Source organism: Podarcis muralis, chromosome 9 (genome assembly GCF_964188315.1).
Source record: "Podarcis muralis chromosome 9, rPodMur119.hap1.1, whole genome shotgun sequence".
In the NCBI taxonomy this organism is placed as follows: Eukaryota; Metazoa; Chordata; class Lepidosauria; order Squamata; family Lacertidae; genus Podarcis; species Podarcis muralis.
This window is the reverse complement of record NC_135663.1, coordinates 57,321,069-57,342,205: the sequence shown is the minus strand read 5'-3', so window position 1 is coordinate 57,342,205 and position 21,137 is coordinate 57,321,069. Positions and strand designations below refer to the sequence as shown.

The 21,137-nt window shown below is 44.7% G+C and overlaps 2 protein-coding genes across 16 annotated transcripts in view; one reads left to right on the top strand and one right to left on the bottom strand.

Annotated features, from left to right (window-relative positions):
* Window positions 1-8,426: 8,426 nt before the first annotated feature.
* On the top strand, window positions 8,427-14,987 carry LOC114604664 (general transcription factor IIE subunit 1-like). The gene is made up of 3 exons (XM_028745016.2): window positions 8,427-9,304; window positions 11,241-11,464; window positions 13,702-14,987. The coding sequence occupies exons 2-3, from the start codon at window positions 11,320-11,322 to the stop codon at window positions 14,082-14,084; spliced, it is 528 nt and encodes a 175-aa protein (XP_028600849.2). The 5' UTR covers window positions 8,427-9,304; window positions 11,241-11,319; the 3' UTR covers window positions 14,085-14,987.
* Window positions 14,988-19,026: 4,039 nt separating this feature from the next.
* PCM1 (pericentriolar material 1) overlaps window positions 19,027-21,137 on the bottom strand; it is a 46,753-nt gene continuing 44,642 nt past the window's right edge. For all 15 annotated transcript variants that reach the window (XM_028744692.2, XM_028744699.2, XM_028744700.2 and 12 more), the window contains 4 exons: window positions 20,795-21,051; window positions 20,181-20,273; window positions 19,936-20,059; window positions 19,027-19,337 (listed from right to left, as the gene is read on the bottom strand). In XM_028744692.2, the coding sequence (XP_028600525.2) occupies window positions 19,312-19,337; window positions 19,936-20,059; window positions 20,181-20,273; window positions 20,795-21,051 (500 nt within the window). In that variant the 3' untranslated portion in view covers window positions 19,027-19,311. The remainder of the gene's footprint in view (window positions 19,338-19,935; window positions 20,060-20,180; window positions 20,274-20,794; window positions 21,052-21,137) is intronic.

Genomic DNA, 21,137 nt, shown 5'->3' with positions numbered 1-21,137 from the left:
AGAAGTTTTTAATGGTTAACTTTTTAATAATGTTAATATTTCATGTAAACGACTTAAGAGGTTTTACTACTATCAAGCATTATGTAAACTTTGCGGGTGCTATTTATTTAATTTATTTAGCAATCTTGTATCTCCCACCACCGCAACCAGGCTTCTCCAGTTTTCAAGTTCCACGTTGCCAGAGCCAGCTCAACTCGTTCCACTTGCTGAAACTAGAATGTCTTGCAGCTGCACCTCTATTAACAATGGGGTGCAAAACTAAGACTCGTTCTATGACCTAGTTTTTTACTAAAGTGGCTTGTTAAATCCTGCAAGTCTAAACAAGGCAATTCATAACACCAATTTTAAGGAGAAAATATTACAGTGGATCAATAACAGATTGGATTGTAATCCGACATAAATGCTGCTATGGGTGTGTGTTTGGGGTAGAGTTCCACATTGCTTAATAGGGGTTTATGCTCAAGTAAGCATGCCTACACAGGTTTGCAGCTCTGTTCACCACTAGATAACAATAGGATTTAGAAACAATCTGGTGTATTGTGTGTCAATTAATTAGCAAGTAGATCTGTGCAATAAATTGAACAGCTCATCATTAGGTTATGCTTTGGCAAGAGGGATTGTTTCTAGAACTTTTTACGTCTTGGCCACTTTACAGCAGGGCATTAATCATGCTCGAGCCCATTGATTTCAACAGATGTGGCCGCTGTTCACTCCTGCAACGCAAATCTCTTCCACGCAGCTAACAGGCCATAGCCGAACGCTTTCCCCTTTAACCAAGGAAACCTTGAAACTTGTTAGATGAAGGCCCTTGAGATCTGCAGTAGAGATCTCGGTGCCCTCATCTATAGCAGCCATAATTCTCAGGGCAGTCATAACGGTTAAACGGGCGTAAATGCAAGATTGCGGTGTCTGTATCCCCCACCCTGTGTTTTCCTGCTCGTCCAAAGCATTGTACTCTATCGATTGGCAGTAGTTCTTTGAAGACCTATAGGTAGGTTATGGGAAGAAAATACGGTAAGTTACATTCTGAGTGGACAGGCAGATGGGTTTTTCTTAAGCATATGCACGCCCAACTCCAACACCCATACTGGCCGTTGTCGGGTTTGCTAGGACTGGTGGGAGTTGGAGTTCGTAGTACCATAGAATTTCAAAGTAGAATTTCTCTTCCAATGCCCTACAATGCAGGAATATGCAGCTGTCACATACGGGGCTCAAACCTACAACTTGGGCATTATCAGCACCTATCAGCTCTCGCCAACGAAGCTCTCCAGGCTGATAGAACGTTACTAATTCTTCATCTTTGCTGGAGGAGGAAGCAGGCCGCATACAAGTCAAGATTCCCGAGGCAGAAGCTGACAAGGAGAAGGCAACATTTGGTCCTTGCCTTCTGGGGTGGGGTGTGTAACGCACAGCAAATACCAGGGAAGTTTTTCCCAGTATAGAGAGGGCGTGGTGGGGAAATGGCTAATAAATGCCGGTGATGTAAAGCTGCAAGAACCGTAGGCGGTTTAAGGTATTTTGCCCTGATGAGCCAATTGGTGTGGTTATTCCACGCTTGAAATTTCCATCATTTATTGCAGAGGAGTGACTAAATTGCCTGGAGCATCTTCCTCAAAAGTATAACATCGTATAAAAAAAGGGTAAAGGACCCCTGGATGGTTAAGTCCCGTCAAAGGCGACTATGGGGTTGCGGCACTCATCTCACTTCCAGGCCAAGGAAGCTGGCGTTTGTCCACAGCTTTCCGGGTTGTGGCCAGCATGGCTAAAGTGCTTCTGGCCTAATGGGACACCGTGATGGGAACCAGAGTGCACGGAAACGCCGTTTACCTTCCTGCCGCAGCGGTACCTATTTATCTAGAGGCGGAGCTAGCTGCTCCAGCACCCGGAGCAGCCCGTGGAGGCAGGGCTAGCCGCTCAGTGCGCCAACGGCAGGGAGTGTCCCAGGGGGGCCACCGCCCACGACGATGTCACACATCCCGCCTCAGGGATGACACCCGGGCAGACCACACCCACCACACCCACTTTCTCCGCCTCTATTTACCGGTATCTACTTGCACTGGCGTGCTTTCAAACTGCTAGGTTGGCAGGAGCTGGCACAGAGGAACAGGAGCTCACCCCGTTGCAGGGATTCGAACCACTGACCTTATGATCAGCAAGCTCAAGAGGCTCAGTGGTTTAGACCACAACAGTCGTTAAAGACTTACATTTGCTCCCAGCACATTTCCGAGCACAATTCAAAGTGTTGGTGCTGACCCTTAAAGCCCTAATTGGTCTCGGCCCAGTATACCTGAAGGAGCATCTCCACCCTCATCGTTCTGCCGGGACACTGAGGTCCAGCGCTGACGGCCTTCTGGCGGTTCCCTCACTGTGAGAAGTGAAGTTACAGGGAACCAGGCAGAGGGCCTTATTGGTGGCAGCATTGTGAAAGACTTTGAATTGCTCTTATCCACAACTGTGAGAAAGAAAGTTCAGCTGTTCACTTGCAAGAAAGAAGCTACATTTTGCTGGAGGTGGTAACAAGCAAGTCAACAAGATGATCCTTAACATATTTACTTTACAAGATTACAAAGAAAAGCAAATCCAGTGCACCCCCCCAAAAAAAAATGGAGAACATGGAAGCGTCTTAACGCTATTATCCCAAAAAAAGGATATGAAAGGAGTTTAATATTGAGATAAAAGCTTTACCAGTTTTAATGGGAAATTAAGAAATGGTAAATAAAAGTTTGTAGTCTGTACCACCCTGTAAAATGTTAGGGGGTTGGCCAGTTAGAAGTGATCTCAATTCACACTACAGAGGATATTCCTGTTTCACTGTACATCATGTCTCAGTGCCACAACAAAATCTAGAGTCCAGGATGAACGAACAGCAACACCAAAGCAATTCCAGGTATGATATCATGTGCTTTCCTTGGGCAGAGAGACTGCAGCCAAGGGGAAATGTTTCCAAATTGCAACCAAATAAAACTCTTTCCACCGGGATCTAACATCGCATAGACTATTTTGGGGGACTCGAAATTAAGAAAATGGGAGGGGAGATTACCCAGAGGAGTTGAGCTTTGGGGGGGGGGGGGGGTTGCAGAAAAATTGCTCACCCACCAGACTGGCAATGCCGCTCACACACGTTGCAAAATCAATCTATCCTCTATTTCCTCCCCGACAAAAGCAGCAAATTGCCCACCCGATGCCGCAACCAAAGCTTCTCAACACCAGCCCTTGCCACAGCCACCAATCACAATCTCCGGCTCCACACATCCCCACAATGCACTACCCATGTATAAGACGACCCAGAATTTTTAAACATGATTTCTGGAGGGGGAAAACCCACCTAGTCTTATGCTACAATTTACCATACTTTTCTGTGTATATCTTATAATGAACAGGTACTGGTTTTGATTTTGTCTTGCTTTTGCTTACTATAAAAAAAAAATGGAAGATGTAATAATTAGCAGGCTTTCTTTTCCTTTTATCATTTGGAATAAGTTGTATGTCTCCGGAATTTGAAGGTCTGCAGACGACCAATAAGGTGAAGACAGCATTGCATAAAGCGCCCAAGGGGACATGCTTCAGAAGTGGCGAAGTCTCTGCTTTAAATGGCACCACCTTTATTTGTCAGCGAGACAGACTTCTGGGTCCCAGATGGAGAACAGAGTAGCGCATGGAAATGCAGAGCATGGCATTATTCAACACCGTCTTTTAAAAGTCCACATTCCCTCCCTCCCCACTTTAGAAAGGAATCGCCGAGTGGCAAAAGGCAATGCGACGATGCACATTGAGTCAAGCAGCCCGGGCGACTGTTAAGTCATAGTCTGCACTGCTTGAGCAAGCTCTTGCGATATTGCTTTAATCGCGTTGCAAAAGCTGGCGGAACCAAATTTCTCAGCTCCTCTCAGCCTCCACCTGGCCGGCTCTACTTGTGTGTGCTTCTTGAGCAATCATGTCTTCATCACCTGCAGGTGAGCAGGGCTGCAACAGAGATTTCTTAACAGCTGTCAAGCAGCCCCACTCATCTTAATTCCTATCAGGTGCTTAGAATTTAAGAGTGCTGGCTAAGGAACTCCAGAAGGAGAGGGAAGTAGGAGAGGTGTCTGGGAGGAGCCCTGGAAAAGCATCTTGAGACCTAGGCAATCTTGAAGTTCCTGCTGCCGCCACAAAGGGAGGTAATTAGCATTTAGGGCCGCTAGGATACAAGAACTGTTTCTTCAGTCTTGCCCTGAGGCTGTAGTAGTTGCTTGTTGGGTGCCAAGTCTGAATGGCAAACCAGTTTTTCACTTATTAGCTGTGGAAGTAGATTGTTATCATGGGAACGTTATGAACTCGCTGCTCTGAACTCGCTTCCAACTTGCCATGGATAATTAATGTTTCTATCCGTAGCAACAGGAGTTTTGGGGAGGAACGCATTGAAACCAACCTCATCAGACCAGCTTTGTGCAAGGTAGAAGGGTTGCCTCACAGTTTGTGACTTGCAAAGGCAGATTTTTCAATGCGCTCCCCATGCTGGTCAGATGAGGGATTGGACCCAAAGTCTGTGTGGCTTTGTGTTTTGTTTCAAACGGTAGCATTTCAAACAATGCCTCCAGTATGGCGATGGAGGGCCTGTGACTACAAATCTCATCTTCCTTGACCGTTGGCTGTGCTGGTTGAGGCTGATGGCAGATAGAGAGACGGCCACCATCTGCAGAACTCGACTTTCCCATGTCTGCTGCAGAAGCACACAAGCAGGGCACAAGAGGTCTCCTGTTGTTGTCACCAGTTTGGATACGGCATTCAGAATTAGGCTGCCTCTGCAAATGTGGGTTCTATCTTACTCAGGGTTGGCAAACTGATGGCCTTCAAATCTTTTTGGATTTGGCTCCCAAGAGCTCCAGCCAACATGGCTAAAGGGAGGTGGTAGCCAACATCTGGAGGCTCACCGATGGGGAAGGCCCTACACTTGGTTACTTAGTAGTAGCTGCTGATGGGCCTAAAAATAACCAATTAAATTTAATCCATTAGTTTATCTCCTCCCATATTTAACAGGCCATCAGCCCATCCCATGACACTTAAGTCCATAAATTAATTGTAAGCTCTGTGAATAATGACTTTCTTTGGTCTGCCGTAATCCTCCTGCAATATTTGCCTTTGGCAGGTGACCCCAAGTTGTGGTATTATGGCTTGCCCAGGTGGTCCAGCTTCTCCCCTGTTCAGGTACACATTGCACCAGTTACGTAGCTGACATGCAGGTTGCCCAAGGAGTGCTATTTCTATTCTAGACTCTTTGTGCCCCTCAAATGTTGTTGTTTAACTTCTATCTGCCCCAGCCAGCATGCCCAATGGTCAGGGAAATATTTGTGCGATCACAGACTTACCTAGCAGAGGTCACACTAGACATCCCTTTGGAATGAATAGGAGTTATAGAGGATGGCTGGCGCCAAAGTTTCCTGTTGCCCCTTCAGTTTTTCCTCATGGCAGACAGAGCACGGCAATCACATCTTGTCTTGGGGTTTGAAAGCACTTGAAGTCCTACTTGATGAGAAGGGAAGTTACTGACGTAGGACCTAGGTAGGGTTATTGCCGCTGCACATTTCTCGCTACCGCAGAGATTTTAAAGCGTCTGGCAAGACCTTGAGGTTAATTTTAATTTAGTGGAATCCTGATTTGCAACACCAGGCCCTCTCCTAGGATTTCTGTGGCCTTTTGGCAACTGCTAATTGGCGGTCAGAATGTGCACCTTTTCAGTAGCATCTCCGTTGTCCTTTGATGGGACTTCCCCCTGAAGAATGCGGATGGAACTCTCAGTGCCCTGTTGAACTTAATCCCTAAGGCAGGAACCACAACACTTCAGGATGATGCTGATGGGCTTCAGCGTCCTTCATCTGGAGCCAGTATGGCCAATGGTCAGGGGTGGTGGGAACTGTAGTTCAACATCTGGACACACAGGTACCTCATCCATGCCTGAAACAAAACTTTTAAGAGGAATTATGGGCCATGGGGGAATGCAAGTGAGGGGTTCTATCTTCACATTTATTCTATGAGGTGCTAACGCCTGATTAAATACCCTTGAGGGAAGCGGGTGGTGCTGTGGTCTAAACCACTGAGTCTCTTGGGCTTCCCGATCGGAAGGTCGGCGGTTCAGATACACACGACAGAGTGAGCTCCTGTTGCTCTGTCCCAGCTCCTGCCAATCTAGCAGTTTGAAAGCACTCCAGTGCAAGTAGATAATTAGGTACCGCTGCTGTGGGAAGGTAAATGGCGTTTCCGTGCGCTCTGGTTTCCGTCATAGTGTCCCGTTGCGCCACAAGCGGTTTAGTCCTGCTGACCACATGACCCGGAAAGCTGTCTGTGGACAAACACCGGCTCCCTCAGCCTGAAAGTGAGATGAGCACCACAACCCCATAGTTGCCTTTGACTGGACTTGACCGTCCAGGGGTCATTTACCTTTTTTTTTTTTAACCAAACATCCTTCATCTCCTCTAGAAGGACACCTCCTTGTCCTAATGTCCCTTTCCCCATGGGGAGCTCTGGGTTTAAACTATGGATGTTGCGGCCATTGGTATAAACTCTTCCGTAAGCATACTTTTAGAGACTGCGACAGGTTTTATCATCTTTTCCTTTGTGTTGATTCCGCCTTGGCTCCTGATTATAATGTAGGTACTGATGGGAGGCCAAGATGTTATTACCGAAGTCCCCACAGCCCTGAAACGTTTGGCCAAGTACATGGTGCGTGGCTTCTACGGGGCCGAACATGCGCTGGCCCTCGATGTTTTGATCCGCTACGCATGCGTGAAGGAGGACGACTTGCTGCTGCTCCTCAGGTATGAGCGCAAGCAGCTGCGGACCGTCCTGAACACCCTCAAGGCCGATAAACTTGTGAAGCTGCGCATGCGTGTGGAGACAGGCCGCAACGGGAAGAGCGCGAGGCACAATTACTACTACATTAACTACAAGGTGTTGGTGCATGTGGCAAAGTACAAGCTGGATCACATGCGCCGGAAGATAGAGGCAGACGAGCAGCGTTCCACCACCCGATCGTCCTTCAAGTGTCCTGCCTGCTCAAATGCGTACACCGACCTGGAAGTGAATCAATTGTTTGATGCTTTCACAGGTAAACTGCTGCATCTGTGTCATTTGCCTCTTTTCCTTTAGAAAATACACCGGAACATAAAAATGCACCTGATTTGTAATTGTTTGTGCAGGGAAAGGCCTTAGCTCAGTGTGTATAGAGCAGTTTCTTTCCATGCAGAAGTTCCCAGTTTCAGTTTCCATCATCTCCAGGGAGGTCTAGGAGAGATTTCTGCCTTCAACCCTGGATAACCATTGCTAGTTAGTGAGAGCCATATTGAGATAGGATCTTATCAAATCATAGTCGGAAGGGACCCTGCAGATCACCTAGTCCAAGCCCAAGTCCAAGCAAATGCAGGAATACTGCCGCTGTCCCTTACGGGGGATCGAACCTGCAACCTTGCCATTGTCAGCACCATGCTCTAACTAACAGAGCCATCCCCCATTATGGGTGGGGCAATGGTTTGACTCAGCATAAGGCAGCTTCTGGCAACCCCATGTTGCAGATATTTTAAAAGGTGATCTGAAGAGCAAGGATAGTCTTTGGGTTATTTTTTTTCTTCTATTTTTTCAATTGAATTTATATACTGCCCTATACCCAGGGGTCTCAGGGCAGTTCACAGAATAAAATCAAGATATAAAACCACAAAATATATAATAAGAATAAAAACAAATCCCAATAGCACCCTGCCCCAACAAGAACAACAAGAACAACAAGAACAACAAGAACAACAACAAACACATTTTAAAAGGGCATAGGATATAAATCAGATCAGCCAAAGGCCTGGTTAAAAACGAGCGCTTTTGCCTGCCGCCTAAAGGTGTGTAATGAAGGCACCAGGCGAACTTCCCTGGGGAGGGCATTCCACAGAAGGGGAGTCACTGAAAAAAAAAGGCCCATTTTCGTGTTGCCACCCTCTGGACATCTTGAGGAGGCTGTAACGGGCGCATTGACACTTTTTCCTGTCACGCTGTTGGGCCCGCTCTCGCTTAGATAAATTGCCCCCACCTCACTGAATAACCCTTTACTTGAAGGTTTCTTTTTTCTTTCCTCTTAAATTTCTAGCCCAGAGTATCCTGTGCGGGACCTTTGTGAGGGGATAATTAGTAAGTTGGAGTCTCAGTCAGGTTTTCTTTAAATAGATAAAGGTTTATTTAAGGCAAGATAGTATATAACACAAATGGATTAAACTTAGGTTCCTTCAAGAATACAGTGTGATTTCACTTTAATTCGTCCTCAGTTGTTTTTGCATTATAGGTTTGGTTCCTTTATACGGTGATACTTTATTTCAGTTATCCACCCCCTTTAACACTCCTGCTCCTGAGGTACTTTAAGAAATAGACCAAAGGGCTCTCCACACCCCTTGATTCTTTTCCTTAGAAGAATCTCTCCCTTCGCAACTAGATTTGAGTCCCAAGTAGGCTGTTCTTTTCCAGCTCCTACTTGTCCTGGCTCAACCTCTGCCTCCCAGTAAAATTCCAGTCTATTCCTCCCACAGGACAGCACATTCTGTCCTTCATAATATGCTCAGAGTGGAAGTTGTTTTTCCAGAACCAACTCTTTCTCCCATTCACTCTTTATACCTCAACCTGTCTCCTTACCTATCTCCCAACCTCAAAACAAACCCTCTCCACTAACTCTCTACAAATCCTCTCCTTTTAATCTGTCCTTTCTGGAACCATGGCCAATCAGAGTCTGCCAGTCATTAACCATTTGCTGGCAGGGAAAAAAAGAAAGAAAAATAAACACTTGTTGATCCAACCGGTCCAGCAAAACCAACCTTTTCATCACAGAGGCACATGAAGAAAGGCCTCAGAAGATGATCTCAGGGTCTGGATAGAGGCGGTCCTTGAGGTATTACGGTCCTGTGCTGTTTATGTGCTGGACTTTAGATTTCTGCAGCAATCTGCTGAGGGCCTGTGGGCCCCTCTAGAAGTTGTTGGACTTCCATTTACCTGAGCCAATGTGGTCCATGACTGGGGAGGGTGAGAGCTAGAAATGAACAACATTTGGAGGGGCCACAGGTTCCCGCTCCCATCGCTTCACCTCTGTTTATGTGTCAGGGACATTTCGTTGCACCTACTGCAATACTGAAGTTGAGGAAGATGTGTCTGCGCTGCCCAGACGGGATGCCCAAACTCTGCTGGCCAAATTCAACCAACAGACGGAGCCCATCTTTGAGTTGCTCCGTGAAACGGAAGACATTGTTTTGCCATGTGACCTCCTTGAGCCCCAGCCTACAGAAATACCGGAACTAGCAAGAAGGTAACATGTTGTTAAACTTATCGAGCTCCAAGCAAAATACTAGCATGAAATAGAGGTTGATGAGTTGAACAATTTTGGGGTAGGGGTGGAGAACTGTCACGGTTGCCCCAACTAATTTTGTACCGCGGGCTTGCCTTTCTAACTGGAATAGGCAGCAGCTCTTCTTTCGTAGCATCGTACCACGAGACTCGGATGATTATATATGGGTGATTATATATGTGATTGGACTAGGATGGGTGGAACAGTCCGACCCCACTTCTGCAAAGTGGAATGAAATCTGTGTATTTCACCCCAACTCTGGTGTGGTTGTGAAAACCAGAATGGCTTCTACATGGGAAAGCTCTCTACATACGTATTTCCTTTAGGAAATGAGGCACAGCAGAGACTGTGGTGTCTTTATGATATATGGTTTATTTACATACATTTGCACCCTGAGCCTACGATGGAGGGGTTCACAGCATCAACACCCCGAAGGTCTTGTTTCTCCCATGGCCACAGCCTTGGATTCGAGCCAAAATCAGCCATGACTTCTTATCTGCCTTTCCAGCTTGCAGCTTCCCCCATTCTAGCTTCTAGGTCACATGACAGTCAACTCTAGCTTTTGTCCTTCTCTCTGTCTAATAGCTGGAGAAGGAGACCATGCATAGGAGCCAACTCCTAGGGGCCGAGGTCCCTTTGCCCCAACCCACCCATAAAATATTTGAAGGGGCTGAGCCTCCCTCCAAGTTGATGGGCATTGCCATCCAAATGGTGTGGGGCAGGGATTTCCTGCCCCCACCCCCAATATTTTATTCAAGTTGGCACCATGGCCCCACCCATTTGCTGTCTGGTACAGAGCTGCCTTTCCTTTATTCTCTCTTAATTGCCTGTCCCATGCCACCCTACCCGGAGGCATTAACCTTGTGAGGAAGCCATCCTGAATGACATTTTAACACTTGCTAGGATTATAGAGATTAGAAGTCTGGCACCCACTAGCTCATAACAGTACTCCTTGCCTTTCTTATACCTTAGGCCACTGTTTAGTACTTGTTGTCACGGCACCAAGCAGAAAATAGCGCCCAGCCCATAATTGCTTCTGTCCCCACAATAAGGAAGAGATGCTGCTAGCCCTGATTCCAGTTGAAGGCAGAACTCTGCCCCATCCCTAGAATAGGGTAGCACCTTTCTGAGCAGAGGAATACTAGGCATGTCTGCTCCCCGGTTAAGTGTGTATAGCAATTGTAGCTACGAAAGGCACAAGAATAATTCCTAACGGTGTAGTTTTGAGATGAGGTTGTTCAATTGTGTGGGCAATAGCCTTTTAACTTAGGAATATAAAAGAGATTCACAAAAGACTGTTCCGGCCTCCATTTCTGAGATTCTCTTACGTGACCTTTTATAGCTTTAATCACAAATAAAGCACTTCTTAGATGAAAAAGGCCTTTCAACCTATATCTGGCTTGCCCCTTACAACAGCCCTGCAAAACAGGGTTGCTACGAAGCAGGGCTTTTTTTCAGCCGGAACTCACTGGAACTTGGTTCTGGCACCTTTTAGGTTGGTGCCATTGCCATTATAAGAGAACAAGGTGAGTTCATGGTAAGTTCCAGCACCTCTTTTTCTAGAAAAATAGCACTGCTACTAAGCCATACTAGAGTTCTTAACAAGGAGGAGTAAATAAATTGTGTTCCTTTATAATTTGCTGGCTACCTTGAATAAATAAGCTAAAACAATATTCAGGGGGGCAGAACAGGAGGGTCTTGTCCCAATTTAGACCCACTGAAGCCAATAGGACTTAGAATATAATTGCGACATAACCCTATTAAATTGCGGTGTGGGAAAAGTATAACTTTGTCTGAATCAGGGCTGTACACTTAAAATATTCATGTCTATTAAGCAATACGAGTAACAAGTACGAGTAATACGAGTCAGTAACAAGACTAATGTGTACATTTTTAGCTTGGATAAGAATCCATGTTCAAAAACTGAGCTGCCTCGTTGCCTTAAGAAATGGGCTGCCAGGAGTTGTGCCAGGAACATGTATGTCCAGAACGTTGTTATTGACATCCAAAAGTCTGGACTTAAGAAGAAAGCAATGGTCAAGGCAGTCAAAGGACAACCTGTATGGATGACCCAAAGTACCACAAAGGGGACCTCTTCAGCTGTGGCTTCTACTAGTGTCGGTGAGTCCATCTTCCAAGAATATTATTCACACCTGCTGTTAAAAAGTGCTCCATTTCCATGCTGTTTGCGCTTCCCCTTTGGAGGTAGCTGAACTATTGCTGTTCCTCTGTCAGTCGATCCCCCTTTCCCTTGCATTTTGGAACAGGGAAGCTGTAGGGCACCACATTTGCTAAGCTAAAAAGTCCCAGATGTTGTCGGTACTGAGAAGGACACTTCGCCCTGGCCAGACTCTGCTCCCCAGTGTTTAAACCAGTTTTCATACCCAGCCTCTAAAGCAGCAGTACCTCTCAAGCAGCATTTGGTTAGGTGCAGATACTTGAGAGCAAACAGGAGTCAATGTTGCGGCAAGGTGGACATCACCAAAGCATTCGTTTGCCATCGAAATTGTGAGCTAGTTGCGTTGTTGTTTTTTAATGCTTACCGCCAGTGGCCACCGCACTATAAATCCTAAAACAAAATAGATGTACAGTGGTACCTTGGGTTACATACGCTTCAGGTTACAGACTCCGCTAACCCAGAAATAGTACCTCAGGTTAAGAACTTTGCTTCAGGATGAGAACAGAAATTGTGCGGCGGCAGCGGGAGGCCACATTAGCTAAAGTGGTGCTTCAGGTTAAGAACAGTTTCAGATTAAGAACGGACCTCCGGAATGAATTAATTACGTAACCAGAGGTACCACTGTAAATGAAGCAGTCGACCCAGGAGGAAGTTGCAAATGGTCCACAACTAAAAACGGTAAGGTTGACTTAACCAGTAGCAGCAGGTGGTCCAGCATAGGTCTTGCTCACCTGCTTTCCCAAGCCAGTTTTGGAGAGGGATAAAGTGCCGAGTGTGTTGTGGCAAAGGAGGATTGGGTTGGCTCCGCTGCGCTGACACAGATTTGAGCTCCTTGTGCTTTGCCCTGCTTTCTCTTGGCAAGCAGCAGCAATGAAAAGTCTGGTGAGCACCCTGCCTGTGCCAATTCCAATTGGCTGCAATTGCTGCTGTTGTAAGAGGAAAGTGAAGACACTTCATGCCTTGGCTTCAAGCATCCCATTCCTGGAAAGACCCAATAAATTAGTGTCAAGCTATGGTTGCTCAATTGTGAAAGGGGCACACCCAATATGATCATCATTCATCTGAGGAAACTTTAGGGTGCATAGCCAACTGTGGCAAAGTATGCAGCTTAAGTTGGCAGAAAACTATATTTACTTGGCCGGCATTTGCTTTCTTTTCTTGACCGCCTTCTCATAAATTACAGGGGCAGTGAATATAGATACATATTAGTCCAATTCCAGAGTAATTGAGTTGCTACGGGTTTTGCCACAGCTAAGGTCTTATTTATAGGAATGATGGTTCACTGAGGCTTGACTTAAAAAGGTAAAGGGACTCCTGACCATTAGGTCCAGTCGTGACCGACTCTGGGGTTGTGGCGCTCATCTCGCTTTATTGGCCGAGGGAGTCGGAGTACAGCTTCTGGGTCACGTGGCCAGCATGACTAAGCCGCTTCTGGCGAACCAGAGCAGCGCACGGAAACGCCGTTTACCTTCCCGCCGGAGTGGTACCTATTTATCTACTTGCACTTTGACGTGCTTTCGAACTGCTAGGTTAGCAGGAGCAGGGACTGAGCAACGGGAGCTCACCCCGTCGCGGGGATTCGAACCGCCGACCTTCTGATTGGCAAGTCCTAGGCTCTGTGGTTTAACCCACAGCACCTACTCAATGCTAAATTACTTTTATTAACTAACAAACTGTTCTGATAATAAACCCTGCTTTTACAAACTAAAGCCCGGTTGCTTTGATGTTTCACAGTACTCAGGGGGGTTGCAGAAAAAGATATCCCAATATCTTGAGCTTCTTCCCTTTGAAGGACCAACACACAGTTTCAACAAGGGCATTCACCAGCTACAAGATTGGACTTCCATCTGTACCTCTGGGTAGCAGAGCTCTGACCTGCTTCAGAGGCACTCTGTGTCTGCACAATTCGACTTGTCACTGGGGACCTAATTAGATAAGTGAAAAACAAAGCACTGCCCGATTCCTTACTCTGTGGAATCTAGAAATGGCTATTACAAACTCTTTCCCCTCCTCTCTGTAGCCACTGCAGTCTCTCCAAAGGGGACTAAGTCACCTTCCTGAGTGTAACCTGACCCCATTAGATCTAGTGCCTTCTGGAACAAGTTTTGCTCTCAATTTGGATGGTAGGTTAAACATGGTGAAGAGCTCCCTTAACTGTATTTCTTTCCCCCCCTACTAGAAATGCCTAAGGATGTGGCAGACTCTCCCAAGAAACCTTCCATTAACAATGAAGTACTAAGGACTCTACTCATCCACGAGTCAATCCCTTTCTCTGTTTCGGGAAAGACCCCTTGTTTTGACAAAAACAGACCTCAGCAGTCAGAAAGCGACACCAGTGAGTCCGAGGAAGAGGCCAAACCAACTGCAGTCAACGCCACCGGCAGTAATCTAGAAAATGATCAGGAGCCAATAGTGCTAAATCCGACCATAATTGTGGCTGGACGGCCACACTTATATAGTGAAGTGAGTGAAAACCCAGAGCTGGTTTCATTTATGACAGATGAAGAGCGAGATGCCTACATTAAAGTTGGGCAGGAGGTGTTCCACTCTGTCTTTGAGTGAGCACATGAATCAGGTTGATGGCTTGCACGAACCTTTTTGTGCAAATGGAGGTGAAAAGGATAAAACCTACTGTGCTTTTTGTTTAAGAATGGCATTTGAGATGTCCATTATAACAGTCGATTTGTTTTCTGTTGGAAGATTAACTGACTATCTAAAAGTCAAGCGAGGTTGAGTCTATTATTTTGAAACGAGGAGTGTTTACTTTTGCATTTTTGTTAAAAAAAGAGAGTTGTAAATCCAAATTGTATGAATTGTAAGAGGATATATATAATGTGCCTTGCAAGCTTAAGGTTGGAATCCTTTTTAATTCTCAAGGAAACCTACTAAGCAAAAATGGAGTTATGTCCAGAAAACCTCCAACATGGCAATTGTCCAGTTAGCAAGTTAGTTTTTTTGTTTTTTTTAAAGCACATCAAAGTTACATTCTCTCTGCAGTGAAGAGAGCATGACTCTCTTTGAGTTGTAGTCATTAGATGCTGAGATGCTGTGCTTGGCTATGGCTTAGCGGGTTGGGAGAGAGAGCAAAAAATCCTGACGGAAAGTGGCCTTTATGGAGTCCTGTGATAGCTACTAGCAGTTGAGCAAGAGATTCTGCCATTTGCTCTAATAACTAAAAAACAGGTCAGACACCAACTGCCCTGCAAGAGCACACAGGCTAAGATAATATCAGGGCCTACCCAATTGAACTGAGTGCCACTGTTCCCCTGCCCAGCCCAATGACCAGTTTATATTTTACATCGTCTACTTGATTTGGTATTTAGAAATTGTAAGCTGTCCTGGGGGCCTTGACAGAAAGGTAGTTATAAATGCTCTGTATGCAAGCATGTCTGTCTAGGTCTATATGTATTTGAATAAGCAGAAAAGAAAGGATATACTGTAGAATAAACTCCACAACCCACATTAATTGGCAAGTTGTTGTGTGTTTTTATTTATTTTTATTAAATATTTTCTTGCCTTGTCTTCTTCAGGCTGTACGGTCTTTCTTACAAATCAGCTATGTTTGTTGTGAGACCTTAGTGTTGAGTACAGTATAAGGTTGGGGAAGGGGGACTGGTGAGACTTTTATTTTTTTGCATAGTGTACGTGTGGGGCTTTGTGTAAGCGTCAACTGGGTAGGTTCTCTTTCTCTTTATTACATTTCCTTGGCAGGAAGAGGTATTGGGGGGCAGGGTGTGGTTGGCTGTCTGCAGTGGGGTTTGTTTACATATGGGGGGGATTGTTGGGTCAGGTCAGCCATATTGATTCATATGCTGTCGGTGGATTCTTGTCTTGTTGGGCTGTGTTATGTGATAAAGGGGAGCCATACTGGGGTGAAGACGTCCTATTTGTTGCTGTGTCAGTTTATTGGTTAGCTTTTCTAGTAAGGCCGTTTCCTGTAGAATTTAATACCATTGGTCCATGTTTACTCCTGACAGGTCTCTCCAGTGTGTGGCTAAGAGGCTTCTGGCTTCTGAGAGTAGGTAGGTTATAAGCTCTGTATGAGTGGAGTTATTATGAATTTGGAAGATGTTCAGTAGGGCCAGTTCTGGGGTGACTTCTAATACCTGTTGAGTTATTTCGCTCTCTCTTGTAGGACTGCTGTCCAGAATGGTTGGATTTTAGGGCATTTCCACCACATGTGGCGGTATGTGCTTGTACAGGTGCAGCCTCTCCAATATCTTGGTGAGGTTCCTGGGCGTATTAGTTTTAGTTTCTGTGGTGTAGTTCTTTTCTTTTCGCTGATATGGATTTAAAGGGAGGTTTAGACCACATTCTGGTCCATTGGGTAGGTTTAATTTCATAGCCTATGTCGTGCTCCCATTGTTCTTTACATCAAAGTGGTTTGTGGTATTTTGGAGTGGTATTTTGTGGATACCATCCCTTTGCTGTGTCCCTCAGCTGTCAGGAGGTGGTTTTTGAAGGTGACAAAGGGTCTAGTGGCTGACAAGTTTACATACTTAAGACCAATACCGTAAAAGGTTTTGCTACACCAACTGAGCATCAGTTCCTATTTACATTTTTCTAAATTTATCCCCAGCTGGCGTCATATTCTTATACGGTAGGCTAATCCCTGGAAAATGTATAATTAATGCTGGAGTACTGGTGATACATTATTATAGATTATTATGAGTGTACTGGGAACACGCCTACTGGATTAATTAAAGAGACAGCAGTCATCCCCCAAGGCTGGAAGCTCTTTCAGGGACTTTGATCCTCCACATTTTCTCACACTTTAAGGTATAAGTCTACTTTTGAAAAATATCCACAGCAGGGGTTGCTGATGTGGCATCTTCAGGGATATATGAGCCCACAGGGGCCCCTCCCAATGCTGGAATTAGGCTTGACAGCAGCATTCTGATTTAGTACAATACTGTGGTAGGTGTGTAGCATCCATGAATCTACTGCTTTTCCTACTAACTAACCTGCCCACACTGTATTTGTTAAGGTGATTGTAGTTCACTATTTAGAAAACAAGGTTTTCCCATACCCCAGTGTCACTGCCTTTATATTTTCTCCCTCTGAAGAGCTACAGTGGTGCCTCGCAAGATGAGATTAATTCGTCTTGCGATTTTTTCGTCTTGCGAAGCACGGTTTCGGAAAAGTTTTGGAAAAGCTTCAAAAATCACCAGTCTTCAAAAACCTCAAAAAAGGCTACCACACCGCGTGCTACGAGTTGCTCCTCGAAGTCAAGTCGCAACTGTATTAACGGTTTTAAGAAAAAGGAAACAAACTTGCAAGACGTTTCCTTCTTGCGAAGCAAGCCCATAGGGAAAATCGTCTTGCGAAGCAACTCAAAAAACCAAAAACCCTTTCGTCTTGCGAGTTTTCCGTCTTGCGAGGCATTCGTCTTGCGAGGTACCACTGTACTGCGTTACCAGTGGAAGATGAAGCCAGGGTTAACGTTGCATTGGTGCAGAAAGGCGAACTCTAAATTGTTAAGTCTGTTTCCTAAGAGTGGCTAAAACTAAAATGGCACCTTTTTTTTTTGTTTACAAATAGGGCTTCCGTATAGAACAAATGGCGGCTTAAGGTAAATTTCGACCAACAGAATTTTCCCACCAGCTAATATAGCCTTACAAGATGAAAGCCGTATGTGCTAGAATTCACGCTTCTTTTAACAGTGCTGAGATTCTTCCCTATATTTAATGTGCACATAATACAGTGGAACCTTGGTTCTTGAACCACTCCGTTCCTGAACATTTCAGCTCCCGAACATTGAAAACCTGGAAGTGTTCCAGTTTTTGAACGTTCCTTGGAACCCAAACATCCGACACGGCTTCCCATCTGCAAAAAGCCTAGCTGTCAGCCAATCAGAAGCCACACCTCGGAATTCAAACATTTCACCGGTCGAAAGTCCTTCCGGAACAGATTACATTCAACTTCCGAGGTCCCACTGTAGTGAAAAACATATTGGGTTTCAAATAACAGCGGCAACGAACTTGGCTCTATGTGCCCTCCATGACTACTTTTGCCTAGCTGAAAGGTGTCCTTGAACTGTGACCATTCCTCTTGCTTGGGTGGAAAGGTATAGAAACGTCTCAACTTTTGTTTGGCTGAAACAGTCACATCTACTGCTCCACTTTGGGCTCCCGGTCTTGCCCATCATGAACATGCAGCCCATGAGGCAACATGGCCCCTGGAATGGAAAAAAAGCTGACACCACCACCACCACCAAATCCTCCTGTTTTTCTTATCTGACCACTTGAAAGGCTTCTTCCCACTCTAATTAATTTCATGAATATCTTGCACTGCATAGGCCCTCAGGGCATAGTAGTATTGCTCTTAAGACTTTTGGCCAAGGGTTTCTCCCATCTATCCTTTAATTCCCAAGTGACTCATTATCCTGCTTGAGTAATATCTTATCCACCCAAAATCCTTTAGGATACATGGCAGAAGAGGGGCAAACCCATCTACAACTTGCTTTCCTCAAGCAAACTGGCAGGATCAACAGCAAGCAGCTGGTCTACATAGGTGGTTCATATAATCTGCATAGCTAAAAATAGGGCTGACCCTAGAGTGCATTGTAACTGTAAAATAAGGCTGAGAAACATGCAGGCCTGCGCTGAACTACAAGTCTTATAATTCTTGATCATCAGCCATGCTGCCTGAAGCTCATTGTAGCTGGAGTCAACATGTAGGTCCATGCTTTACAGTATCAAATCTGATGTTTACAGAATTTTGAAGCTGAATGCCGTCAAGTTCCGGACAGACAAAATGAATAAACTGGGAATTTGATATCCTTAGATGCAGAGATGGTCGAGATTCTGGATGGCTTTTAAAGGGGTTTAGACACATTAATGGATGATAAGGCTATGCACTAATCTCCAATGTTGTAGGTAGAATGCCTCTGAATAGCAGTTATAGGGAATCCCAAGTTGGGAGAGCAGCCTTGCCCACCATGAGAACAGGACGTTGAACGTCAAAGTCCTGCCTAATCGGACCGAACCGTGTTTTAGGGTTGCCATCTTTCAAAAAAGTAAAACCAACCCCAAAGTTGTCGAAAGTACTTTTTTTGTAAAAAGAAAAAAAGATTGACAGCTTTGGGGTTGGTTTTGTCCTAGACCCTTGACAAGTCCATTGAAAAATCCAGTTTTGTTGAGGCAGGGGTTCATCACACATCCATCCCCACTTGATCAATCTGATAGGTGAGGGTGTGTGTAATTTTCATCCCCATCATGGATTTGGCATGGACAGAAAAGTTTAAACTGGCACACTGAATCGAATTGGGATCGAAGATTCCTGGCCCCTGCTCTAACTCAAGAGTTATTCCATGACTGGAAGATCATTTCTGTATGCAGGATGACACATTTGCATCCAACCCATTACTTTGGTCCTGTGTAAAAAAGGAAGTTTTACACTTAATAAACTGCAGCAATGAAGTAAAAAAAATGATTCAATACCGCTTATCTCCTTAAATCTTTTAACACCTGTCTGTTCACAGAGCGTCATATCCACACCTACGTACAAGTCAAACTTTATTTAAAACTACATTTTAAAATTGCTAAAATCACAATAAAATTTCTTTTAAAAAAGACAAGACAGAAACGAACTGTGCAGCCCGACTGAAAACTCAGTTTTAGCTGTTTAGACTTTATGGGGGGCGGAGTTAGCATGCCTATTCTAAAAGGCAATGTGTGAAAAACTAATTTACATTTTTTGTACAGATTAGAACACATGAAGTTTAGTAGCAATTTTCTAGATGCAACTGCAGATGAAATAGGCCAAGAAAGAGCCCTGGATGTCATTTTCATGCACTTTGGGCTCCTGTAGTCTCTGTAAAAAGAGAAAACACTGATCATTGCTCAGAAACAATGAAACAAAACATTTTTTAAAAATAAATGTTTGGTCAGGGCTTCCCTCAGCATTTTGTAGACTATAGTCAGTACAGATATATGACCAATTCAGTGAGTGTCCCAGATGCACTTTATAATATACTTCTGCTCACCCTTTCCCATTCATTTGAGAAGACCTCTATTTAACCACATTTAGCCTGCTGAAATTAGTGGGGCAGCACCTGTAGCATTCTGGACCCCACAATAAAATTGCAGAACAGAAGAAAGGGACCAGAGAGGGTGCTGTCCAACTCTCACCTATACAGGATCAGAGCAAGCTAAATTAGCATAATGGATATAAATATCTCCCCATGCCTCAACTAATAGTCAAAATGTCACAAGTTTGAACATAAAGTGAACTGCCGAATCTTGATCCCTTCCAAGCCTACTTGAATCCACTTGAACCTACTACTTGAACTCACATCAAGTTTTATGCAACAGCACTTGAGTGAATTACGACTAGCAAGCTTAAGATAAATAAAAGGAGTCGAGCCATGCAAGGATAGACAAGGATGTGGAAGGAAGCTGAAGATTCTCACCAGGTTCCTTCAGCATTTGAGGATCTCCTACTAATTCTTCACCATGACTTTCTGCACCAGATAGTATTTCTTCAGTGATACTGTTGGACTGAGCCTCTGCCACCATTTTTTTCATTAACTCTTCCTGGAAACAGATTAACGCGTTAATTTTCAAAAATTACTGTTCATTGCTCACTTCCTGTGATACATTAAATAAAATCTTTGTTTTGTACACCTCTCAATAAGATGAATTTCAAGCAACGTACCTCTGAGTAGGCTGCAAGTTTAAGGGGCAAGTTTTCAACTTTTACAAAGTCATCTTCATCTGATTTCTGACTGACGTTTCCAGAGCCAGTTTCCTGTTGGCAGAATATTTTAAACTGTCTTGTAATTTGGATTTCCATGAAAATGTTAAAACCACACCAATCAAGGTCATGGTTTTGTTTTTCTTTTTTAAAGGTGGGAAATCCTGCTCTTTTGAGTGCAGGAACTGGTCTGAGCAAAAGGGCTTAGGTGGGCACTATGGAGCCAACCTCTATTTCCCTATGGGAATGGGGGGAATTATGTGGACCCTCCTTCTTGCCTCCGTGTTCTGAGCAGCAAGAACAGATGCTGAAAATAAAATGGCAGGGTGGAAAAGGTTTCAGCTTTTACATTGCTTTTTAGGCAAAACTGCATTCCAAAGCAATTTAGAGCCATGCACAAATGCATCTGTAAAATCTATTACAGCTTTTAAACTATCCTGTCTTGCCTACTAAACAACACACCTTTGTGAAGCTTCAAAGACTGAGCACTCTCTGATCCATTTTGTTGCACAAGTTAAATAAGTTTATATTGTAAAGAAATGACAAAACGGCACCTGATGTCGAGTAATACATACATATTCATTCACTAATACGGGAGACTCTGTATCGGGACTGCCAACCACAGAGCTTTCAGGAGTTCCTGATGAAGATTTGGTTTCCCCTTGTAGTGTGTCCAACGCCTGGCTTTCATTGACTGCTAATGAAGAGTCTGGCTCTTCTGATGTTAATGCAGCACTGGCATTAAGATCTTCGGCACCTCTTGCAGCTGAAGGTTGCTGATCTTCTAATACATTCAGATACTGAGGCACAGCAGCAGGTAAATCCTGGTCACCTAAAAAGCAAACACACACACAACATTTTACTGCATCTTCTCTTCTCCCTCCACTTCCAATTTAGTGATTCAACCCCTCTTGTTGT